The 27261-nt window shown below is 43.3% G+C and overlaps 1 protein-coding gene across 17 annotated transcripts in view; it reads right to left on the reverse strand.

Annotated features, from left to right (window-relative positions):
• LOC100380688 (calcium-dependent secretion activator 1) overlaps positions 1-27261 on the reverse strand; it is a 158319-nt gene that overhangs the window by 59615 nt on the left and 71443 nt on the right. For all 17 annotated transcript variants that reach the window (XM_045705299.1, XM_045705298.1, XM_045705300.1 and 14 more), the window contains exons 4-6: positions 8807-8887; positions 7935-8168; positions 5127-5248 (exon numbers count right to left, since the gene is read on the reverse strand). In XM_045705299.1, coding sequence (XP_045561255.1) covers positions 5127-5248; positions 7935-8168; positions 8807-8887 — 437 coding nt within the window. The remainder of the gene's footprint in view (positions 1-5126; positions 5249-7934; positions 8169-8806; positions 8888-27261) is intronic.

Genomic DNA, 27261 nt, shown 5'->3' on the forward strand with positions numbered 1-27261 from the left:
ATATGAGTAACAATTAGCTATATGGTTTGGCGTCATGCCAGATGCATGGTACCTTGGCACGTGCTTTGTATTTTCATGCAACTTCAACTTGAAAGGTATAATGTACAGCTACAGTATCTCGATTTGAATTGAATACTAAAGTATATTCTTTTCTGTATTTTGCAGTTTCACAACATAAACGTTTTCAATAAATTCATTTTAGAAAAGTCAAGCCTTCTAATTTTTATTGAAGACTTAGTTGTTAGCTATCTGTCTAGTTTTGCATGGGAACGCAATTCAAGGGCAGAATATAGATATGGATATAATCAATAAGAATGAGTGTAGTACTGTAATATCTTCAAGAAGCAGAAAGATAATTTGTTCAACAAAATGACAGCAGATCCTAGATCAGTCAGGATTCAGATGCAGGATCTTAATTTGAGACAGTTCGCTACAGCAGGAAAATTATTCTGCAGCAAAAGGAAATTATTAATTATTATGTTGGATTATAATTAATGGACATTTTTGTAGGGGAAATCAATACTGAAATTTCGTAGTGGAAATTACAAACTTCAGAAGACTTTTTAAACCTCAAATTCATTAGAAGTTTAAAATGTCCTGCATTTCAGGAAAGTTGTCCTGCAACAGGGTGATCAAATTAAGATCCTACATCTGTACGTGTCTCATCCTGTCCAAGGGGTTTGGAATTCTCTTACAACAGATAGGGGTACAGTTTGAGTAAGGTGACTGGGCAAAGAGGGAGTTCTATGAGTGTGTGTGTGTGTTTGGAGGCAGCGTTGTGTGTGGTAGGCTACAGAGGCCATTTGAAGAACATGACGGGGACCTTGCCGAAGGAAGCAACAACACCAAGGTCCATACTCCTACTCTGCTGCATATAAATGAGTGTCTCATTCATATCTGGGTTGAGTGGCTTGGAGTAGGTCTCATGTCATTACAAAGAAGGACGAAACAGTCACTGGTGCTTATGCTGGTCCCTCAACCCAGTACTATATCAACCCCATCACCTATCAATCACTCTCCAGTCTTCACAAATGGATTTCATTATTGTGTTGTATTTGACCTTGCATCGGTGTGCATCGTGTATATTCAAATGGGGGAAGTTGAAGCTTGTCCACTCAAAGGTTGTGTCAGTGTTTTCCCATAAGTACAGTATGTATACATCGCTGCAGATTGCTAAGATACACAGTGGCTGTGTATGGCTCACCCATGTCAATCCATGCTTGGTGAATTAGATGAGCTTTGTGTACGTGTTGTGTGCATGTTTTGTGTACGTGTGTACGTGAGTGTACAAACAATGTGTGTGTGTGCATACGTGGGCATGCATGCTTGTGAATGTGTACCTGTGTGCTTTGTGTTATCCTGTTTGTATGCGTGTTTGTACGTTTTTGCGTGCAGTGTGTACAGTGTGTGTGAGCAGTGTGATGGTGTATGTGATGGATAAGCAGACACCTAGCTAGCAGCACGTTATGCTTGTCATTTCCATGAGTGCTGGATGGGGACTCTCTCCTGCTCCATTGAGATGCTGTGTCCTAATCAGCCTCTCTCTGCCTGGCTGCACTACAGTAAGGCTGCTCTCCCCCTCTCTCTCCCTCCATCTCCCCATTTCTCTACCTCCATCTCCCCCTCTCCTTTTCCTTCTTTCACTCTCTCCTCTACCTTTCTCCCTCTACCTCTATTTTCTCTCTCCCCCTCTCTCATTCTTTCCGTTTCTGCCCCTCCCCTTTCTCTACCGCTTTGTCTGTCACCTGTCACTTTCTCTTTCCTTGTCTGTCCTTCATTCATCTCTCTCTCTCCATCTCTCTCTCACGCTCTCCCCCTTCTCTCTCTCCCCCCATTCTCTCTCTCACCCGAATCAAATCAAATGTATTGGTCACATATACATATTTAGCCGATGTTATTGTGGGTGTAGTGAAATGCACTGTGTAACAGTCTGATGGCCTTGAGATAGAAGCTGTTTTTCAGTCTCTCGGTCCCAGCTTTGATGCACCTGTACGGACCTTGCCTTCTGGGTGATATTGGGGTGAACAGGCCGTGGCTCGGGTGGTTGATGTCCTTGATGATCTTTTTGGCCTTCCTGTGACATTGGGTGCTGTAGGTGTCCTAGAGGGCAGGTGTGTGCCCCCGGTGATGTGTTGGGCAGACCGTACCACCCTCTGGAGAGCCCTGCGGTTGCGGGCGGTGCAGTTGCCATTCCGGGCGGAGATACAGCCCGACAGGATGCTCTCAATTGTGCATCTGTAAAAGTTTCTGAGGGTCTTAGGGGCCAACCCAAATTTCTTCAGCTTCTTGAGGTTGAAGAGGCGCTGTTGTGCCTTCTTCACCACACTGTCTGTGTGGGTGGACCAATTCAGATTGTCAATGCGGTCCCGTTGATGTGGATAGGGGCGTGCTCTCTGCTGTTTCCTAAAGTCCACGATCAGCTCCTTCGTTTTGTTGATGTTGGGAGAGAGGTTATTTTCCTGGCACCTCCTCCCTGTAGGGATTGTTGGTAATCAGCCCTACTACTGTTGTGTCGTCTGCAAACTTGATGATTGAGTTGGAGGCATGCGTGGCCACCCAGTCATGGGTGAACAAGGAGTACAGAAGGGGGCTGAGCACGCACCCTTGTGGGACCCCTGTGTTGAGGATCAGCATAGTGGTGGTGTTTCTGTCCTTCACCACCTGGGGGCGGCCCGTCAGGAAGTCCAGGACCCAGTTGCACAGGGCAGGGTTCAGACCCAGGGCCCCGAGCTTAATGATGAGCTTGGAGGGTACTATGGTGTTGAAGGCTGAGCTATAGTCAATGAAAGCATTCTGACGTAGGTATTCCTCATGTCCAGATTGGATAGGGCAGTGTGCATTGCGATGGCGATTGCATCGTCTAGGGTGTCAGGTAAAGTATCTTCTCAAAGCACTTTATGATGACAGAAGTGAGTGCTCCGGGCGATATTCATTTAGTTCAGTTACCTTTGCTTTCTTGGGTACAGGAACAATGGTGGACATCTTGAAGCAAGTCGAGACAGTAGACTGGGATAGGGAGCGATTGAATATGTCCGTAAACACTCCAGCCAGCTGGTCTGTGCATCCTCTGAGGGTTGCCGTCTAGGGCCGGCAGCCGGCGAAGAAGATGTTTAACTTGTCTGGGAGCAAGACGTCGGTGTCCGTGACGTGGCTGGTTTTCCCTTTGTAGTCCGTGATTGTCAGTAGACCCTGCACATACATCTATTGTCTGGGCCGTTGAATTATGATTCCACTTTTTCCTCTGTACTGACGTTTTAACTGTTTGATTGCCTTATGGAGGGAATAACTACACTGTTTGTATTCACCATATTCCAAGTCACCTTGCCAGGGCTAAATGTGGTGGTTCACGCTTTCAGTTTTGCACAAATGCTGCCATCTATCCACGGTTTATGGTTTGGGTAGGTTTTAACAGTCACCGTGGGAACAATATCCCCTATACACTTCCTGATGAACTCAATCACCGTGTCCGTGTAAGCATCAATGTTATTCTGAGGCAACCCGGAACATATCCTAGTTTGCGTGATCAAAACAATCTTGAAGCATGGATTCCGATTGGTCCGACCAGCATTGAATAGACCTTTGAATGGGTACTTCCTGTTTGAGTTTCTGCCTATAGAAAGGGAGAAGCAACATGGAGTTGTCGAAGGGAGGGCCTTGTAGGCCTTGTAGGCATTTTCAAAAGGTGAGTAGCAGTGATCTAGTGTTTTTGTTAAGCAAGTACTACAGTCAATGTGTTGATAGAACTTTGGTAGCGTTTTCCTCAAATTTGCTTTGTTAAAATTCCCAGCTACAATAAATGCGGCCTTAGGATGTGTGGTTTCCAGTTTGCATAAAGTCCGGTGTAGTTCCTTGAGGGCTGTCATGGCATCGGGTTGAGGGAGAATATACACGGCTGTGACTAAAACGGAAGAAAATTCTCTTGGGAGGTAATACGGTCGGCATTTGATTGTGAGGTATTCTAGGTCGGGTGAACAAAAGGACTTGAGTTTCTGTATGTTATCACAATCACACCATGAGTAGTTATTGATGAAGCATACACCCCCACCTTTTTTCTTCCCGGAGAGTTCTTTATTCCTGTCTGCGCGAATAAAATGAGAACCCAGTTGGCTCCATGGACAGGGATAGTATATGCCGAGAGAGCCATGATTCCGTGAAACAGAGTATGTTACAGTCCCTGGTGTCTCTCTGGAAGGAGATCCTCGCCCTGAACTTGTCTACTTTATTGTCCAAGAGACTGAACATTAGCGAGTAATACACTCGAAAGTGGTGGATGGTGTGCCCGCCTCCTGAGTCGGACTAGACGTCCACTCCAAATACCTCTTCCCCGCCGGCTTCGACTTGGAGCAGCCTCTGGGACAAGTTAAATTGCCCTGGGGGGTATGAACAAAGGATCCAATTCGTGAAAGTCGTATTCCTGGTCGTAATGATGGTGAGTTACCACCGCTCTGATATTCAAAAGTTATTTTCAGCTGTAATACTGTAAAGTTGCTTAGGAGCTAGAAGCAGAGCTGCCTTGTCTGTCGGCGCAATCAGTGTCAGAGAAGGAAAGAAGCAGGATGATGTGTCCCTGAAATAGCTCATGCACTAAACATCACAAGAGAGAAAGACTGGCTTCATAGACACACTGTACTGTTATAGACTGTGTCCTTCATTACAGGAGACATGATCATGATCGACACATTCACCTCCATCATCATCATCATCATCATTCAGGCAGGGATGAACATGAACCAACTTAAGGTGTTGGACCCTTAGATATAGTTTCAGTATGTATCTATATGGTTATATCCGTAGGTAAATGTGAGGTGTTCAAAGGAGAACCTTTTTGGTATGCTCATGACCTGAGATTGACTCATCGAACCTTCCTCTAATTCCCATGGAGACAGACTGTTCTAAATGGAAGATTACACTGTGAGCCTTCTTTCACAACTTCAACAGCTGACTCAGAAATCAAAGTGAGAAGAGAAGGTGACTGCATTCAGATACAATGAGAATACATGAGTAAGTGGATGTTGAGCAAAGCCGGGTTGAGGTGAGAAAGAGAGAGAGAAAGAGAAAGGGGAGGTGAGAGAGGGAGAGAGAGAGAGAGAGTCAGAGACAGAGACAGAGAGATAGTAGGGTCTTACGTTGGCTTGGAGGCCTCGGCCTGGTCTGTCTGCAGTTTCTCCCCTCCCTCAACCTCCATGGTGCAGTACACAATCCTGTTAGGAGCCAAAGACTTCAGGCCCACCACCTCCATGATAACCACCTGGAGGGCACACACAAACAGCATGTTGTTAAACCACAGGTGTATTCAATAAGGTTCACAATGTAGCAGAAATGTATTAAATATAGAGCTAACATTACTCTCTATTCTACATGAAAGACAATCATACTGTATTTGGTCTAGACAATACATCTGAGCACTCTGCACATTCCTGAACAGGCCCCAGCACTCACCCTGTAAAGCCATGAACCATGACCCGTAACTGTCTATGGTGCTCTTTACACAACTACAACAGTCACCTTGACCTTGTTGATCAAAGGCAGAAACCCACATAGGTAAATACATACAGTATAACCTCATAAAACCCCCATTAACAATCATTAGTTTAAAACTCATTATCACCCTTAGCTCTATTGGTCAACAACATTTACAGTATATCTTAAAGTACCTTAAACCAATGGATGGTGCAGAGGGGCAGACGGCTCATAATAATGGCTGGAACGGAGGGAACAGAATGGCAACAAACACATTGAAATCATGTGTTTGATGTATTTGATACCATTCCACTGATTCCGCTCCAGCCATTATCATGGTTCCCTACACCCCACTGAGAGAAAGATGATAACAGTGAGACCTACTCAAGCAAACTAAAACTCATGATAATTAAAATGGGAAAGACAATGGTGGGCAAAAACCCCATCACTAAATTCCATGACAGAAGCTACAAATCAGGCCAGCCTCTCCAATCTATAAAGCAGTAGTTTCAGTTCTAGCACCATAATCATCTTCTCTTCTCTACACTACAATCAACTGCTGGGAGGGCAACGTGGACTCAGTGGTAGACGTAACATAATAAATGTAAATCAGAGACACCCTAATTAGTGTGATATGCTACATTTCGTATGGTATGTATTCATTTGTGGATGTTTGCAATTGCAATTTGTTGTGGCTAACGTGAGCTAGGTGGCTAGGTGATGAGATTCGAACACGCAACCTTTGGGTTGCTAGACGTTCACGTTATGCACCTACCCATCCACCCCGACCAACCACCCTACTTTCATTTTTGACTTTAGCATCCTTCTGTCTTATGTAACGTACCATATACTAATTTGAGTGTTCTGGATTTACATTTACTATGTTACATGTCTATGAGATCAGGCTGGGGAGGGAGTGGTGTTAAGGATCGGCCCCTTTTTTTCAATGTTTGCCTAAAATGACATACCCAAATCTAACTGTCCGTAGCTCAGGCCCTGAAGCAAGGATATGCATATTCTTGGTACCATTTGAAAGGACATACTTTGAACTTTGTGGAAATGTTAAAGGAATGTAGGAGAATATAACACATTAGATCTGGAAAAAGAAAATACAAAGAAAAAACCAACAGTTTTTTGTATTTTATTTGTACCATCATCTTTGAAATGCAAGGGAAAGGCCATAATTCCAACCCAGGTACAATTTCGATTTTGGCCACTAGATGGCAGCAGTGTATGTGCAAAGTTTTAGACTGATCCAATGAACCATTGCATTTCTATTCAAAATGTTGTATCAAGACTTCCTAAATGTGCCTAATTTGTTGATTAATAACTTTTCATGTTCAAAACTGTGCACTCTCCTCAAACAATAGCTTTGTATTGTTTCACTGTAATAGCTACTGTAAATTGGACAGTGCAGTTAGATTAACAAGAATTTAAGATTTCTGCCAATATCAGATATGTCTATGCCCTGGGAAATGTTCTTGTTACTTACAACCTTGTGCAAATCCCATTAGCCTACGTTAGCAGTACCGTCCCGCAGGGGACCCACCAATCCTGCTTCCAGTGCTAGAACTTCCTTCTCCTTAAGTAGCTAGGGGAACAGAAATAGCTCTTCTGAGTATATCGTATTCTCTTAGATCGTTCATCATAACCAGAGTTACTATAATGAGTTATTATGAAGTTTGCTATGAAATGTAAAAAAGGAGGTATTATTTTATTTCACTACATTACCTAGGTATACCTTGTGATCTGTTATTTCACTCCTTTGTTCATCTAATTTTTCTTCTCTTTCTTTATGGCTGGAGGGCAACATGTTTGCAATCTATACTGGGTATATATTCACAAGCGTCTCAGAGTATGAGTTCGGATCAGTTTTGCATTTCAAATCATAACTAATAAGAGGGAGAACCTGATCCTAGATCATTCAGCACCCCAACTCAGAGATGTTATGTGAATACGGGCCCTGGTCTAGGTTTATACACATCTATCAAGATAGAAGAAAACTAAAGCATAAGCAAACACACTCTGGGACTTCGGCATGGAATGCATCCATGTTCTAAAATAACCAATAGACCAATGAAAGTGCAAATCAGATCTAGTTTATCAAAGGGTAAAAATCTGAGGTAAAAATCTGCTATATCATCACCACCACCACTACCATCACCACCACCACCACAGACCTCAATAGAAACAGTGTTTTCCTTGCCACAGAACACAGATACATTGTAAATAAATAGGTTGATCATGTTTTTGATGACTTATCCTGCTTATAAAGACAGAGGCAGGTGAATGGTAATACTGTATTTAGGATATTCTGTCAAAATGCTGAGGTTTTATCCTTCCTAGACAGTGTTAGGGCTACATCAGACTTGTACTTGGTTAGCGTTAGTGTTACTGTTGAGGTGGGTTAGGATTAGGGGGTTAGGGTTAGGGTGATGGTCAGGGGTAGGGTTAGACAGGATTAGGGTTCCTACTTCCAGAGTGAAGGAGAGCACCACGTCAGACTTAGACAGTGTGTTCTCGTCTTCCTGGCCCATATCCATGATGGAGGTGTTGTGTCCTTTCTTCAGCTTCTGCAGTTTGAACTCTCCTCCCTTGGACACCGGCATGCTCTCCAGGTTGGCCATCAGCTGGTTCACCGATGCCTTTAGCTCCTCTATGTACATGTGCTCCATCTCCTTCGACACAAACTTGGGGAACTTGCCACCCTTTGGAAAAAAATAAAAAATAATAATCATACCAAAAATTATGTTGTACAAAAGTGTTTTTACTAGATTTCAAGTCAGCTTTTGTGTCCATGTTGACTAGTCATCCTGAAAATGAAAGACATTTTATTTATAAAATATATCCAAATTGTCAACACTAATGTAAATGCTTGTCATTCAATAGATTAACATTTACTGTATGTAGACTACAGTATTCATTGTGATGTAAAGTTGTTTCTAGAATAGGGAACTCGCATAGTGAAGCCATTTTGATTCTTAGCCTACAAACTGAGGTTCTTATGTAGCTCAGCACAATGTTACCCGTGTGTTGATGTCACCCTACTGCGGTGTGTATACAGCTGTAAGATCTGACTTCAATCACCCTGATGCAGGAGAACTTTCCTGCAATGCAGGACATTTTTTACTTGGGAGTGTATTAAAAAGTCTTCTGAAGTTTGTAATTTCCACTTTGAAATTTCAAACTTGATTTTCCCTGAAGAAGATTTTTATCAACCCCTACAAAATATCCATTCATTATAATCCACATAATAATTCACATTTCCTGTTGCTGCAGGATTATTTTTCTGCTGTAGCAAACTGGCTCAAATTAAGATCCTATGTCTGTAGGCTATCAGACTCACTCTGGCAATCTGATCGGCCATCTGCAGGCGTCCATCCAGCTCCCGTCTGATCTGAGCAGCCTGTTCGTCCAGGTTGTCCAACTAGAGGAGGGTCAAACACAGAAGAGACAGGAAGAAGTGTTGTGTGCTCATACTTCAAAATAAATGTGTCCCAGGAACTTGATTAGAGAGAATCATTATGCTCTCAAGTGTTGGTTTAATCAAGCAACGTTTTGACCCCAACTGTGCCTTCTTCAGGAAAACGGGACAATGAGATAGATGAATCAGCCTGTGATGATTCACTGGTACCCAGGTGTGGTCTTGGATATCCATGACATTGGAGCTATGTAAGCCTATAGGCATTACCTCACCCATCACCACATGGTAATAATTAATACAATATCCATTATGATTTTACATGGAATAAGACTAGAATCTGTATTCATAAAGTGTCTCAGGGTAGAGGTACTGATCTAGGATCAGGTCCTCCCTGTCCATGTATCTGTATTCAAGATATAAAAGACAATACTGATGCTAGATCAGCAATCTTTGTGAATACGGCTATGTCCCAATTATCTCTCCTTTCTCCCACAGTGTGCACTTTTCACTTCCCTTCACTGTTTTCAAAGGAAATTACTGTTCTAAGAAATATGGTGAAAACTCCCATAAGACCATGCCTCCACTAATTCAATTATTTTAGATTTTTGTGGGAAGTAATAAACGGGGGCAGGAGAAAGGGGTGGTTATTGGGACACACAACATGGGCCCAGGAGGACATCACCACTGAGCTGGGTAATCAATACATTCTCCATTATGTTCCTAGATGACCCCGAACAGGATGGGGTCAGAGGGTTACAGGTCAACACCCACCTCCCATGTTGATGATTTATCTCTTTTGATCTCAGGATGGGGGATTAGATTCACACTGTCAATAAATACTGTGTTGTTATAAGGATATAAGGCTGACTTTACTTGAAGGGCCAGTTTCCCAGACAGATTAAACTTAGTCATGGATGGAAAAGCTCTTTCCATGGAGAATCTGGAGAACCGGCCATAGGTTTCTGTGTAGACAGAGAGGGCATAGCTCTAATAATTGATACAATATCAAATCAAATTGTATTAGTCACATGCACCGAATACACCAGGTGTAGACCTTACAGTGAAATGCTTACTTACAAGCCCTAACCAACAATGCAGTTATAAAATATGAATAAGAATAAGAAATAAAAGAAACAAGTAATAAAAAAAAAAAATTGGTGCTCCCAAGCGGCGCAGTGGTCTAAAACACTGCATCTCAGTGCAAGAGTTGTCATTGCAGTACCTGGTTCGAATCCAGGCTGCATCACATCCGGCCATGATTGGGAGTCCCATAGGGTGGCGCACAATTGGCCCAGCGTCGTCTGGGTTTGGCCGGGGTAGGCCGTCATTGTAAATAAGAATTTGTTCTTAACTGACTTGCCTAGTTAAATAAAGATTAAAAGAGGAAAAAAAAGAGCAGTAGTAAAATAACAATAGCATGGCTATATGCAGGGGGTACCAGTACTATATACAGGGGGTACCAGTACTATATGCAGGGGGTACCAGTACTATATGCAGAGGGTACCAGTACTATATACAGGGGGTACCAGTACTATATGCTGCGGGTACCAGTACTATATGCAGGGGGTACCAGTACTATATACAGGGGGTACCAGTACAGAGTCAATGTGAAGGCTATATACAGGGGGTACCGGTACAGAATCAATGTGGAGGCTATATACAAGGAGGTACCGATACAGAGTCAACGTGGCGGCAGGTAGCCTAGTGGTTAGAGTGTTGGACTAGTAACTGAAAGGTTGCTAGATTGAATCCCCGAGCTGACATGGTAAAAAGCTGCCGTTCTGCCCCTGAACAAGGCAGTTAACCCACTGTTCCTAGGCCGTCATTGAAAATAAGAATTTGTTCTTAACTGACTTGCCTAGTTTAATAAAGATAAAATAAAATATACAGGGGGGACTGGTACAGAGTCAATGTGGAGGCTATATACAGGGGGTACTGGTACAGAGTCAATGTGCGGGGGCCAGGGAGTGTGGAGAGCCACACTCCCTGAAACTAGCATTGTGACATGTCTACCCTCCAGCTCGCCCACAGCCTGCCCACAGCCTGCCCACACAGAGTAGCAGCAACGTGATGTCTTAGCCAGGTTGGCCCTGTAGAGCAGTCACTTCCAGTCATGTCACACATGCAGTGTGCCTTCACCCGCCCACTCACACATAGTCATACACACACACACACACACAGCCTTCAAGTGCTCCACGGTACTGCCACGAAGCTGAACCGGAACACCACCACCCTGCAGCGCTGATGCACATCCACATGGAGCAGCTATCGCGCTCCAGAAAACAACTTTCTAGTGTTGTACAAGGAGATCTGATAGCTACTACACACTGCTGCCTGCACTCCACTTACAGAGAACATGTGCAGAGGGCATAGAGGAGGACCTTCCTCGTTCTGTGAAGACAAATAGGCTAAACCAGCCCTGTTGACAAAACAGGTGGCCTAATGGCAATGTCATGTTACTGTTACCATGGTGGATTGTCATGGTGTGTGATGCTGCTGAGCGGTTGTGTTGTGGCAAACCCCAGCTCTGTAATGTTACCGCTATAGAGTGAAGGGAGGAAAATGTCTGCATGTAACCACAAGAGAAGAATGGTGTTATAACTAGTGTGTGTGTGTGTGTGTGTGTGTGTGTGTGTGTGTGTGTGTGTGTGTTTGTGTGTGTTTGTGCGTGTGTGTGTGTTTGTGTGTGTGTGTTTGTGCGTGTGTGTTTGTGCGTGTGTGTTTGTGTGTGTGTGTGTGTTTGTGCATGTGTGTTTGTGCGTGTGTGTGTGTGTGTGTGTGTGTGTGTGTGTGTGTGTGTGTGTGTGTGTGTGTGTGTGTGTGTTTGTTTGTGCGTGTATGTGCCTGCATGCATGCCTGCGTATGTGTGTGTGTGTGCAACCACAGGAGAGGGGAATGTTGTAGTGTAACTAGATTTCAATTACAGAGGCCAGGGGCTAACTGAATCACTCAAGCATGACCTCAGGCAGGCTCACAACAACCTGATCACGTGACCCAGGCATCCAAGGCTGCTAATGGACACTGGCGGTGGTGGTGACTAAGGCGTGGCATTGTCTTGAACTTAAACAGTGACTAAAACCCATAGAAATGGAATTGCTAGAATAGAAAATTCCCATTCTAGTCAATGGGTCCGTAATTCTATGAATAAACCATCTCTTTGTTCATGCAGCAGTTAGACTATTTTGTACTGACTGACATCATAGACAGAATAAAAAGCATTGAAATATAATCTATATAATCTACTCAATTCTAGATTCTGTTTTTATTATGAAAATAACATCATTTTTTTCAACAACTTGAGTAAAACTCTGCTGTTGTGGCCATAGAGACCACCAGAACAGTCACATTGGCCATGTTAAGTAAATAAGGGAACGTAGTTAACGAGAGGGTTCTGTACCGTAATTTCTGGACTATTGAGCGCACCTGAATATAAGCCGCACCCACTGAATGAAATGTTTATTTTTATTTTGAACATAAATAAGCCGCACATGTCTATAAGCCGCAGGTGCCTACCGGTACATTGAAACAAATTAACTTTACACAGGCTTTAACGAAACACGGCTTGTAACAAAAATAAATCGGCTTTAACGAAACACGGCTTGTAACAAAAAATAAAAAATTAGCAGTAAGCTTTAGTTGTCTTTTTGCACTGAGTCAATTCCTCACGCTGCTGTTTCCAACGTCTTATCATCGACTCATTAAGACCAAGCTCCCATGCAGCAGCTCTATTTCCTTTTCCAACAGCCAGATCAATCGCCTTCAACTTGAAAGCTGCATCATATGCATTTCTCCGTGTCTTTGCCATGATGAGGGTGACAAAATGACTACCGTAATCAGAATGAAGGGAAGTTTGAGAGCGCTCAATTTAATCTAAACAGTAAACAAAAAAGTTGTTTGACCTTAACCCGTTCGGCAATTTCATTGGTCTAATGAAAGCTTCATGCCGCCAAAAAACTGAGCACGTCACAGAATGTTTTTTTGTGAAAAGAAAATTGCAAGCGGGATAAATCCATATATTAGCCGCGTCATTGTTTAAGCCGCGAGGTTCAAAGCGTGGGAAAAAAGTTGCGGCTTATAGTCCGGAAATTACGGTAAGTTTTCATTCCCGAGGTGACTAAGACCTGCACGAACTCAATCAATGACAAACACAGTGATTCAGAAAGAAAATCGACATTAGTCTGTAAGAGACGTCTGACTTCAAGAGCAGTTACCTAGAGATGACCTTGGTGTTTATAATAATGTTGAAGTCGCTATTTCTAATCAAATAAAATTTTATTTGTTACATATGCCGAATACAACAGGTGTAGACCTTAGAGTAAAATGCTTACTTACAAGCCCTTAATCAACCATGCAGTTTTAAGAAAAATACCTAAAAAATAGGAAATAAAAGTAGCAAATAAATAAAGAGCAGCAGTAAATAACAATAGCGGGGCTTTATACAGGGTTCCTGTGTGGGAGCTATCATGGGTTGGTCCTGGTTAGATAGATAAAAGCCATCTGAAGGAGGACAGAGAGAGAAGCCTGGCATCTGTTTGCCAAATCTTCTGCCCCAGAGTAATGAAAAGCAGAGGAATTCACAGTCTCCCTTACATCAATAATGAATGAAGACATATACTGTATATTAGCTGACACAGGCAAAGAGAGGAGTGGAGAGGGCTGAGGGCTTGGTCTCTCTCTCTCTCTCTCTTTCTGCATTTCTCCCCTTCTCTCTCTCGCTCTCTCTGTCTCTCTCTCTCTCTCTGGCAAAAGCAGCATTGTTCATCTTTCAGCAACATTAATGCTGTGACTCACTGCCACCCGCTGTGATGACCCTGACTGTGTCAGTCAGTCCGTCCGCCTTACTGAGGACACAGCAGAGCCCACAGCACATACCCTGCAGACAGGGACCTTACAGACAGACAGACAGAGGCAAAATAAAGCCCTAAAACATGTTAGTATAAATGGGGCTGGCTTGGTCTTGCACATGGTGGAAAGTATTGCATGTTAAGCGGAAGAGGTGGAGGACAGAACAGTAGAGGACAGGGCTATTATGTTGTAGTATATTGACTGTAGAGTTATGGGGATTTATAGTGGACTTTTTCAGATGTTCTTTCTACTGTAGAATTACAGGCACGCCACACTCTTAGAAAAAAGGCTTCCAAAAGGGTTCTTTGGCTGTCCCCATAGGAGAACCATTCTGGTTCTAGGTACAACCCTTTTTGGTTCCACGTGCAACCCTTTTGGGTTCCATGTAGAGACCTCTGTGGAAAGGGTTCTACATGGAACCTAAAACGGTTCTACTTGGAACCAAAAAGGGTTCTTCAAATGTTTATTCTATGAGGATAGCCGAATAACTCTTTAAGGTTCTAGATAGCGCCTTTGATATGTAGCGCATTGTGAGTGATTTTCCATCATGGATGTTAAAAAAAAAGGTTGTTTGGTGTGTGTCTGACCCCCATCTGAGAGCAAATTCCATCCAAGCAGGAGAAGCTCCAGCATGGCCGCCCCTGCTGAGTGGGCCTACTGATGTGATGTCTGGTAGGGGGTCGGGGGTCATGGGTGCACCTCAGCCACGCTCAAGGTCCTAAACGATATCTTAACCGCCATCGATAAGAAACAATACTGTGCTGCCGTATTCATTGACCTGGCCAAGGCTTTCGACTCTATCAATCACCACATTCTCATCGGCAGACTCAATAGCCTTGGTTTCTCAAATGATTGCCTCGCCTGGTTCACCAACTACTTCTCTGATAGAGTTCAGTGTGTCAAATCGGAGGGCCTGTTGTCCGGGCCTCTGGTAGTCTCTATGGGGGTGCCACAGGGTTCAATTCTTGGGCTGACTCTTTTCTCTGTATACATCAATGATGTCGCTCTTGCTGCTGGTGAGTCTCTGATCCACCTCTACGCTGACGACACCATTCTGAAATACTTCTGGCCCTTTTTTGGACACTGTGTTGACTATCCTCCAGACGAACTTCAATGCCATACAACTCTCCTTCCGTGGCCTCCAACTGCTCTTAAATACAAGTAAAACTAAATGCATGCTCTTCAACCGATCGCTGCCTGCACCTGCCCGCCCGTCCAGCATCACTACTCTGGACGGTTCTGACTTAGAATATGTGGACAACTACAAATACCTAGGTGTTTGGTTAGACTGTAAACTCTCCTTCCAGACTCACATCAAACATCTCCAATCCAAAGTTAAATCTAGAATTGGCTTCCTATTTCGCAACAAAGCATCTTTCACTAATGCTGCCAAACATACCCTTTTAAAACTGACTATCCAACCGATCCTCGACTTCGGCGATGTCATTTAAAAAATAGCCTCCAATACCCTACTCAATAAATTGGTTGCAGTCTATCACAGTGCCATCCGTTTTGTCACCAAAGCCCCATATACTACCCACCACTGCGACCTGTACGCTCTCGTTGGCTGGCCCTCACTTCATACTCGTCGCCAAACCCACTGGCTCCAGGTCATCTACAAGACCCTGCTAGGTAAAGTTCCCCCTTATCTCAGCTCGCTGGTCACCATAGCAGCACCCACCTGTAGCACGCGCTCCAGCAGGTATATCTCTCTGGTCACCTCCAAAGCCAATTCCTCCTTCGGCCGCCTCTCCTTCCAGTTCTCTGCTGCCAATGACTGGAACGAACTACAAACATCTCTAAAACTGGAAACACTTATCTCCATCACTAGCTTTAAGCACCAGCAGTCAGAGCAGCTCACAGATTACTGCACCTGTACATAGCCCATCTATAATTTAGCCCAAACAACTACCTCTTCCCCTACTGTATTTATTTATTTATTTTGCTCCTTTGCACCCCATTATTTCTATTTTTACTTTGCACTTTCTTCCACTACAAATCTACCATTCCAGTGTTTTACTTGCTATATTGTATTTACTTCGCCACCATGGCCTTTTTTGCCTTTACCTCCCTTATCTCACCTCATTTGCTCACATTGTATATAGACTTATTTTTCTACTATATTATTGACTGTATGTTTGTTTTACTCCATGTGTAACTCTGTGTTGTTGTATGTGTCAAACTGCTTGCTTTATCTTGGCCAGGTCTCAATTGTAAATGAGAACTTGTTCTCAACTTGCCTACCTGGTTAAATAAAGGTGAAATTAAAAATTAAAAAATAAAATAACAAAGGAGGTCTAGAAGCCCTGTCTCAATCTTCTGCTGCAGAGACATGGCTAGTGTTGACTTCTTCTCTCATCTGCACTGTCCTCCCTTCCCCACTTCCTCACTCCCTTCCTCTTCCCTCCTCCCCTCCCCTCGTCTCCCCTCCCCTCCCCTCGTCTCCTCTCCTCTCCTCCCCTCTTCTCTCCTCTCCTCGCCCCTGCACTCTGTCCCGTATTTCACCTATTCCTACTACATTAACAGGCCTAGTGCATCTCTGAGGCTTTACTGTATTGATTCCCCGCTCCTTCCAGCAATCCCCTTAAAGAGAGAATGAGCTGCTACCACTGTGGAAGGGAGGGGGGCTTTAAGTGAAAGCTGCTGAACTGAGATGGAGTGAAGGAAGGGGGTGGGGCTGGAGAGAGAGAAAGAGAAGGAAGAGAGAGATGTAGAGAAGGACCGAGAAAGAGGGGGAAAAGGGGGAAAAGAGAAAGGGGGGAGAGAAGGAGGGAGATACAGAGGTAGAGAGAGAGTATGGGGAAATAGAGCAATAGGAGGGAGAGGGAGAGAGAGAGAGAAAAGGGGGAGACAGCTTTAAGTACACTGATGGATCTCACTTAAATAATCAAGGAAACAGTATGAAGCAGTCCTCTCCTCAGATTGAAAAGGGAAAATACAGCTACTCTCTGGATGAGGTCTGGCCATCTAGTTTATAAGATCCCCACAATCCTAACGCCAGTAAAAAAGAAGCAATTACTACAATAATTGGGATTCTGCATTCAATTTAAGTATTGGCTATACTATGGATGTCTGATGTTTAATATGATTGTGTTTTGTTAATGCATCCTCTTACCAGTATTAGTCTGTATTCCTTCTCCATATAAATAGAAAATATTGGCATGAGCTGCTATGATGTCAGTGTGTACAGTATAGTAGTGTATGTTTGGAGTGTTTGGGCCACTGTGCAGCCACCCTGCCTGCTGTTTTTCACAGGCTACATTCCAAATGCCACCCTATTCCCTTTATAGTGCACTACTTTCAACCAGGGCCTATTGGAAAGTAGTGCACTATATAGGGAATAGGGTGTCATTTGGGATGAATTCACAGAGTTCCTGGTTAGTAGACCACATAATCAGAACTTTGCCACCAGAAGTTCTGCTCTGCCTTTGCACTGTCAGGGCTTCAGCCTTTCAGAGCGTCACACACACTGCCGATTAGGATTAAATACATTTCTCAGACTGGCTTCATGGAATTTACCCAGGATTCACCCAGGCAGTGCAGAGCCATTACAGAGTGTGTGTGTGTGTGTGTGTGTGTGTGTGTGTGTGTGTGTGTGTGTGTGTGTGTGTGTGTGTGTGTGTGTGTGTGTGTGTGTGTGTGTGTGTGTGTGTGTGTGTGTGTGTGTGTGTGTGTGTATGTGTGTGTGTGTGTGTGTTCGAGTGGTTTTCCCTGACGCTGGCTGCTGCTGCCTGTCCATCTGAGTGTGCTGTGCTGAACTGTGGGGCTCTAAGGGACTGGTGTGTGTGTGGTGTGTGTGTGTCTGTGTGCATGTGCAAGTGTGGTGTGTATGTCTATGTGTCTGTGTGGTATGTGTGTGCGTCTGTACGTGTTTGTGTGTGTGTGTGTGTGTGTGTGTGTGTGTGTGTGTGTGTGTGTGTGTGTGTGTGTGTGTGTGTGTGTGTGTGTGTGTGTGTGTGTGTGTGTGTGTGTGTGTGAGTGTGTGTGTGTGTGTGTGTGTGGTACTGGTGTGTGAGGCTAAGGCTAGCGACCTCTGACTGGCCGGCATAGTGCAATCCAAGCAGAACTGTCACAGTCACAGAGGGATGGAGAGAAGGCCACGCCTCCCTGGAAATGCCAGCAACAGAGCAGCTTGTGTAGATCGCTGTCTTTGTCTGACTGCATCCTGACAACACAAGGACTTGGTCACGTCTGTCCACTAGTCTAGACATCCAGAAACGAAGACATCCAATTTAGATTAACTGAACACGAGCACAATGAAAAATCCAAGGATATTTTTTAATTTGTTTATTTCAATAAACCTCAGAAGTGAGTGAATCTACTGGATAAAATGCAGGTGTTGATGTTGTTAGTAGTTTTGAAGGCTGTAAGAACTGTATCTCATTGATAGAACTGTGACGTATGGTAGATCAGTTATATGGGCAGTGAGTGGTTTTGGGTGGGTTATGTGTGATTGGTGTTGGAGGCAAAGATGACAAACGCAGGTGACCTTCATTTCCCTCTTATCACCCCTCTGAGAGTGTCAGTCACAGAGGTGGTCTGGTCTGCAACACAATAGGGGGTGCCTAGGGACACGTTAATGAAGGGGCAATCTGACACCCCTCATGGAGCCCCTACACAGCCCCACAATCTCCATCCAGGGGCGGCAGGTAGCCTAGTGGTTAGAGTGTTGGGCCAGTAACTGAAAGGTTGCTAGATCAAATCCCCGAGCTGACAAGGTAAAAATCTGTCATTCTGCCCCTGAACAAGGCAGTTAACCCACTGTTCCTTGGCCGTCATTGTAAATAAGAATGTGTTCTTAACTGACTTGCCTAGTTAAATAAAGGTTAAAATATATATATGTATATAATCAGCCCAGCCTGAAGATCACTGCTGTCACCAGCACAACACACGTGGGACACACACACAGCCCACGCCCGGCCCTGGCTAAAATGTAATGTTCCCTCAGCGTTAGTGAAAGTGACAGCCACACTGCAGTGAACACAGAGGTGACGTTGCCTGAATGATAGCTGAAGCTGAGAGCAGGTCAGGGGTGACAGGAAGGTTTGATAGGAAGGGGTGACAGAGAGGGGTGTAGTTAGATGGGGAGGAGTGACAGGAAAGGGTGACGGGGAGGGGTGATGAGGGTGTAGATGGATTGACAAAGAGGGGTGATGAGGGGTGACAGGATGGGTGTAGTTAGGTAGAGAGGCTTGATGAGGAGAGGTGATGAGGGGTGTAGTTAGATAGAGGTGATGATGGGTGTAGTAAGATGGAGAGGTGATGAGGGATGACAGGATGGGTGTAGGTAGATAGAGAGACTTGACGAGGAGGGGTGACAGGATGGGTGTAGTTAGATAGAGGCTTGACGTGATAAGGGGTGACAGGATGGGTGTAGTTAGATAGAGAGGCTTGATGAGGATGGGTGGTGAGGGGTGACAGGATGGGTGTAGTTTGATAGAGAGGCTTGGTGATGAGAGGTGACAGGATGGGTGTAGTTAGATAGAAAGGCTTGACGAGGAGAGGTGATGCCTGCTGCTACAGAATGTGCTCGTACACTCTTAGAAAGAAAAGCTGCTATCTAGAACCTAAAAGTGTAACCCTTTGAAGAACCCTTTTTTGTTCAAGGTAGAACCCTTTTGAGTTCCATGAAGAGCCCTTTCCACTTAGGGTTCTACATGGAACCCCAAAAAAGTTCTACCTGAAAACAAAAAGGGTTGGTAACACTTTACTTGACACCTAGTGTCATAACCTGTTATAATATGGTCATAACACTGTCATGACACACATATTTACACCTGTTGTGACATATAGTGTGTTATTTTATGGCTGGATATGACACCTACATAAGTGTGTCAAAACCCACATTCATCTCAGTCATCAGCAACAGAGCATTGGGGTAGGTGCATATCTGGCATCAATGTGTGCACAATTACAATGATAATTTAATATGGTCAATTAAAAAAATATATACAGTACCATTCCAAAGTTTGGACACATCTACTCATTAAGGCTTTTTCTTTAGATGTATTATTTTCTACATTGTAGAATAATAGTGAAGACATCAAAACTATGAAATAACACATATGGAACCATGTAGTAACCAAAAAAGTGTTAAACAAATCCAAATATATTTTATATTTTAGATTGTTCAAAGTAGACACCTTTGCCTTAATGACAGCTTTGCATTCTCTCAACCAGCTTCATGAGGTAGTCACCTTGAGTAGTTTTCCAACAGTCTTGAAGGAGTTCCCACATATGCTGAGCACTTGTCAGCTGCTTTTTCTTTACTTTGCGGTCCAACTCATCCCAAACCATCTCAATTGTGTTGAGGTTGCGTGATTGTGGAGGCCAGGCCATCTGATGCAGCACTCCATCACTCTCCTTCTTGGTCAAATAGCCCTTACAAAGCCTGGAGGTGTGTTGGGTCATTGTCTTGTTGAAAAACAAATGATAGTCCCACTAAGCGCAAACCAAATGGGATGGCATATCGCTGCAGAATGCTGTGGTAGCCATGCTGGTTAAGCATGCTTTGAATTCTAAATAAATCACTGACAGTGTCACAAGCAAAGCACCCCCACATCTCCTCCTCCATGCTTCACGGTGGGAACCACACATGTGTAGATAATCCGTTCACCTACTCTGCGTCTCACAAAGACACGGCGGTTGGAACCCAAAATCTCAAAATTGGACTCATCAGATGAAAGGACAAATTTCCACCAGTCTAATGTCCATTGCTATTGTTTCTTGACCCAAGCAAGTCTCTTCTTAACCTGTTATGGATAGGGGGCAGTATTTTCACGGCCGGATAAAAATCGTACCCGATTTAATCTGATTATTACTCCTGCCCAGAAACTAGAATATGCATATAATTATTAGCTTTGGATAGAAAACACTCCAAAGTTTCTAAAACTGTTTGAATGGCGTCTGTGAGTATAACAGAACTCATTTGGCAGGCCAAAACCTGAGAAGATTCTGTACAGGAAGTACCCTGTCTGACCATTTCTTGGCCTTCTTGATCATCTCTATCCAAAACAAGGGATCTCTGCTGTTACGTGACACTTCCTACGGCTCCCATAGGCTCTCAGAAGGCGGGCAAAAAGCTGAATCGTGGCTTTGCAGGCCCTGGCTGAAAAACATTAGCGCGTTTGGATAGTGGTCGGTCAGAGTACTATGAGACTGAGGCGCGTGCACGAGGCGACCCCATGTTTTTATTCTTTCGTCTTTGAACGTAAACAACGACTCCCGGTCGGAATATTATAGCTTTTTTATGAGAAAAATAGCATAAAAATTGATTTTAAACAGCGGTTGACATGCTTCGAAGTACGGTAATGGAATATTTAGAATTTTTTTGTCACGAAACGCGTCGGGCGCGTAACCCTTCGTCACCCTTGGATAGTGTCTTGAACGCACGAACAAAACGCCGCTATTTGGATATAACTATGGATTATTTTGAACCAAACCAACATTTGTTATTGAAGTAGAAGTCCTGGGAGTGCATTCTGACGAAGAACAGGAAAGGTAATAACATTTTTCTTATAGTAAATCTGACTTTGGTGAGGGCTAAACTTGGTGGGTGTCTAAATAGCTAGCCTGTGATGGCCGGGCTATCTACTCAGAATATTGCAAAATGTGCTTTCACCGAAAAGCTATTTTAAAATCGGACATAGCGAGTGCATAAAGGAGTTCTGTATCTATAATTCTTAAAATAATTGTTATGTTTTTTGTGAACGTTTATCGTGAGTAATTTAGTAAATTCACCGGCAGTTTGCGGTGGGAATGCTAGTTCTGAACGTCACATGCTAATGTAAAAAGCTGGTTTTTGATATAAATATGAACTTGATTGAACAAAACATGCATGTATTGTATAACATAATGTCCTAGGGTTATCATCTGATGCAGATCATCAAAGGTTAGTGCTGCATTTAGCTGTGGTTTTGTTTTTTGTGACATTATATGCTAGCTTGAAAAATGGGTGTCTGATTATTTCTGGCTGGGTACTCTGCTGACATAATCTAATGTTTTGCTTTCGCTGTAAAGCCTTTTTGAAATCGGACAGTGTGGTTAGATAAAGGAGAGTCTTGTCTTTAAAATGGTGTAAAATAGTCATATGTTTGAAAAATTGAAGTTTTTGTATTTTTGAGGAATTTGTCATTCGCGCCACGCCTATCATTGGATATTGGAGCAGGTGTTCCGCTAGCGGAACGTCTAGATGTAAGAGGTTATATTGGTGTCCTTTACAAGTGGTTTCTTTGCAGCAATTTGAGGCCTGATTCACGCAGTCTCCTCTGAACAGTTGATGTTGAGATGTGTCTGTTACTTGAACATTTATTCGGGCTGCAATTTCTGAGGCTGGTAACTCTAATGAACTTATCCTCTGCAGCAGAGGTAACTTTGGGTCTTCCTTTCCTGTGGCGGTCCTCATGAGAGTTAGTTTCATCATAGCGCTTGATGGTTTTTGCGGCTGACCTTCATGTCTTAAAGTAATGATTGACTGTCGTTTTTATTTGCTTATTTGAGCCGTTCTTGCCATTATATGGACTTGGTATATTACCAAATAGGGCTATCTTCTGTACACCACCCCTACCTTGTCACAACACAACTGCTTGGCTCAAATACATTCAGAAAGAAAGAAATTCCACAATTTAACTTTTAACAAGGCACACCTGTTAATTGAAATGCATTCCATTACCTCATGAAGCTGGCTGAGAGAATGCCAAAAGTGTGCAAAGCTGTCATCAAGGCAAAGGGTGGCTACTTTGAAGAATCTCAAATATAAAATATATTTGATTTGTTTAATACTTTTTTGGTTACTGCATGATATGTGTTATTTCATAGTTTTGATGTCTTCACTATTATTCTACAATATAGCAAATTGTAAAAATAAAGAAAAACCCTGCAGTGTGTCCAAACTTTTGACTGGTATTGTATATAACATAAACATATTGTTGACATGTAGGTTATGGTGTAACGGAATGTTTTGCCTTGTGTGGTAGGTTTTGTGGGTTTTGACACTCTTATGTAGCTGTCATAACCAGACATAAAATAACACATTATATGACACAACAGGTCAACATATATGTCTCATGACAGTGTTATGACCATATTATAAAAGGTTATGACAAGTTATGTAAGCTGTTATGATATATTACGACATGGTCATGACGTGTCATAATGTGTTATGACGCTGGGTTTCAAGTAAAGTGTTACCAAAGTGTACTACTTGGAACCCAAAAGGGGTTGCCTGTGGGGACAGCTGATTTACCCTTTTGGAACCCTTTTTGATAAGAGTGTATCTATCTAGCCCTCCCTCTCCTCGCGGCTAGCTTAGCAACAATATGCAGTCTGTCCCCCTTCCCCTTCTCCCTTCTTCCAATCTATAGTGCTGCATTATATAGATCCCATCACCAGCCTTACCACACGCACACGCAGGCACATGAAGGCACGCAAAGAGACATACACAAACACATACACACACACATGTACGTGCACACACACAGAGGGTTCCATAATCAGATCAGTTCAATGCTGGAAGCAGAACTCCCTCAAGCATAATTCACCAGCGAACAGTTGCTGACGAAGCAAACGAAGGCATAATGGGGTGTTGCCTTTCTCCTCCAACACCAGTAGGAGTGGGGGAGCTGTGTGTGTGTCTGTGGGTGTGTGGTGTGCATGCACAGCACATTCTCCAGTGTTAAATTAACACTGAGAGTGTTAAATGAAACAATGTTCCAGTGTCTTTATGGTTCCACTCTTTTCAGTATTAAAATAACACATTGCTTATCGTAAAGCAGGTGTCCAATCAAAATCAAATGGAAACTGTGTACAAATGATAATGGACCTACATTCATACAGTTTCTTGACTGTGTCCAGCTCACTAATAATCTCCCAAATTAAAATAGACAGTCAGGGAGCATCAAAAATGGCAAAAAACAATGGATAGGGGACTATTTCTTTTTGACGGTGAGGAAATAAAATACATTTTCAATGCGGCCTTACGGACCTCATTGACAACCGAACACGGCCCTAGGGAAAAAATGAGTTTGACACCTCTGGTGTAAAGCCTTATTTGCATATTTCGAGTTAATTGTAGAGTTACCACCCGTGATTGTATTTGTTAGTGACAAAAACATGCTTGTTGCATTCGTTCATTTTCAGTCCTGTGACCTTTATCAAGTGAGAGCCCAATTAAACCTCATGGTTTGCACACCACATCAGGCCTGCAAGTCACATAATGCTGGCTTGCTAAGTGATGTGTAATTCCTATCGGAATCCAGCCAGAGTGGGGATATCAAACATTATTCATCCGCAACTTGCATTCAGTATGACTGCCAGGGTTAGGAAGACTAAGATATGAGACTACCTAAAGCATCTAAACTGGAATAACCATTTCAGTAACAGGTGCAATAAATCCAAGTAACAGATTAGATTCATTTAGAAAATCTATGTTATTTAATAGAGTAGCATAGGATGAATTCATCGATGAACATGCAAAAACATAGATATTGAAACAAACATTCTCAAAATCAATTTGCAATAGAAGTCCTGTATGGCTCTGTTGGTAGGACACGGTGCTTGAAACACCAGGGTTGTGGGTTTGGTTCCCATGGGGGAACAGTATGAAAATGTATGGACTCACTCCGGATAAGAGTGTCTGCTAAAATATAAATGTGAGCATGATGGGTGTGGTTTTCGGTTCAACACTTGTTATTCAAACACTAGGGTTATTCTACACCACTGCACACACACATTTTTGTCTGTTGGCTGCGGGGTTTGTGATTGCTCGTTTCAGAGTTAGAGGTTCATTTTAATGTTCTCTGCTCTCTCTTACCTCACTTTGACATCTCCCTGTGCGTACGATGAAGGTAATTTAATCAGCTGCCACTTGAGATTGGGGAAAAATTTCAGTCGAAGAGAGAGAAAGAGAGTTCATCCGTGCGGGTAAATATTCATGATCACACATCAGAGCAGCTGAGCGAGGAGAGTGTGAGAAACAGTGTTTTTTTTAACCAGTCAGTGATGTTGTTACACTGCATCATTGTATCACTGTATCAGATTCACGCTCCACCAACAGAACAGATATTTTCACCCTGTGGTGTCATAGCACTAACAAGCAACCAAATCTGCTTTCATTGAATACCTCTAGATGCAGTATTGAGGTTTGGCACTTAAGTGCTTAACTATTTACAGTATTTTAGTGCAGCAGAAACCCAGGCTATTGTAGACATGAACCCCCTCACCATAGCAGGTAGGCAGTAGGCTGTGAGCTGTGCGCACTATGCATTGACGGAATAACAAAACAAAAAAATAAACTCTGGATTGTTGCATTGTGAAAATGTCACAGATGAAATGCCAGACTTCAGAGTCTAAATGATTAAACAAAATGTAAATTATTCCTCCCACTCTCAATTTGTGATCCAAAATATTCAAAACCAAAGTTCTATCAAATGTATTTGAACTAGGCTATATTTGTGCATATTTAAGTCGCTCTGGATAAGAGCGTCTGCTAAATGACATAAATGTAAATGTACAAATACATTAGTACTAAGTGTACACTATTATTTGTTAGAAAAATCGTATGGGCCCTGGTAAAAAGTAGCATACTACATAGGGAATAGGGTGCCATTTGGGACACAGTCTGCGTGTTATCTGCTCCATATGAATAATATTAACGCTGACCACTTCCATACATAGTGCCTGTAACTGTTCAGCAGCACCCAAGCAGCCTTGTGAGAGGAGCTAAGAGACTGAATTGTTACTGTGGTACTGTAGAGACACAGCACTGGATACTGGACACAGCACTGGCCTTCAATAATACCCAACCAGCAGTCTCATTGTTTGTTATTGAGTTACAGTAATGCTCAAAGAATATAACCGCGTCACTACAGCTCAAAGCCAAGATAATGAATCTGTCACCTTGAGGTGTGATTATCATCACATTTGTGATGCTTCGTTGCGTGACAATAATTGTCATCTTTATTTTTTATTTTTGCCATGTCATTGCTGACACTGGCATTGACTGGTTCATTGGTTACAAAGATGACTCATATGCATTCAGCCTTCTGTGGCAACCTCTTCAGCAAGGCAAACGATCATCCAAGTAGATCAGATGGCAAATGTTAAAATGATTTGTTGGTTAACATGAGAAAGAGATTCGTAAGGCCATCCATCTCATCTCTATGCGTGAGTACATGGCAGGCAACAGCACATTCACATTTTCTGCTTCCGACTGCGCTTACGTTGCCCGACAATTTCTGCTAATTATGTCTAATTGTGCTTTCATTAAATAAACTCCAGGTGGTGTATGTGTCGTCTAATGGCACAAACTCATTCAGAACGCCTCTTAGAACGCCTTTCTATTGACAAAAAATGCCATTCACTCCATCACCATCAGAAAGGCTAAATGATGTATGTTTTATGTGGATGGATGTGTTTGATGCAGAGTGGCTTGCCTTTGGCTTATCGTGGCTACACGACCAAACATACACACACACACACACGTGCCCACGCACACACACACTAACGACTGCTACACGCCACTCAGAGAGCCATTTAACTAGGTCAAGCGGCTGTCATGATGTGGCCTTGAAGCGTCTATTCAGTTGCATGCTTTACTGAAACTCACGACACGAAACATATTACTCTGTGTATGTGTGTTTCATGCTTTACTGAACTGGAACTCATAATGAGTCACATTACAGAATGGAAAGCAGACACGAAGCAGAAAGAAAAAATACATGGATTGGCTGTAACAACCTTCTTAGAAATACATATTCCTGCACATCTCCAATAGGCATGAGGAAAAGAGACATGTACATCTTTGCATTACCATAGATATGTCTGCTGGACTGTGCCACGCATAGCACAGTTAGGTCACTTGGTTGTGCAGCCCACCCTCAGTGTGTCGTATCATGAGAGCCAGGCAGGCTGGTGCGATGGGGCCGTTGGTCATACATACTGTACCAGTGTACTAGTCTACTAGTACAAGGTACCAGTATACTCAACCTGCTCTGAGTCACTCTCAGTGCCACTTGTACCACATTCACCTGGTTATCACCTGATTGTGCAGCCCAGCCTCATTACATTGTATTGGGAGAGCCAGGAAGGCTGGTGCAGGGGGGCCACAGGTGTCACGACTCCTACCGAAGGTGGCTCCCCCTCCTGCTCGGGTGGCGCTCGGCGGTCGTCGTCACAGGCCTACTAGCTGCCACTGATTCCCTTTTGTTTCCCCCCTTTCCGTTATTGTTTGTACCTGTTATGTGTTGGGCTGATTAGCGGGGCTATATTAGCCAGTAGGCCCACCTGCTCTTTGTGCGGGATTGTTGCTCTGTATTTTTGCTTGTGTTCACGCTGATTGTGTTTATGCTCTAGTGCGTGGTTTTGCGCCGACTGTTTTCTGTCCCCTGTGTTTGGGGCACATTGTTTTGTGTGCGCTCTGGATCGCTGTTGGGGTGGCTTGTGTTTCGCCGTTGTGCTCCTTAAAAGCCACTACCCTGTATAGCTGCTTCCTGCGCTTGATTCCTCACCCACTACGCCCAAGCCTTACAACAAGT

The sequence above is a fragment of the Salmo salar genome, chromosome ssa22 (genome assembly GCF_905237065.1).
Source record: "Salmo salar chromosome ssa22, Ssal_v3.1, whole genome shotgun sequence".
NCBI classification, from domain to species: domain Eukaryota; kingdom Metazoa; phylum Chordata; class Actinopteri; order Salmoniformes; family Salmonidae; genus Salmo; species Salmo salar.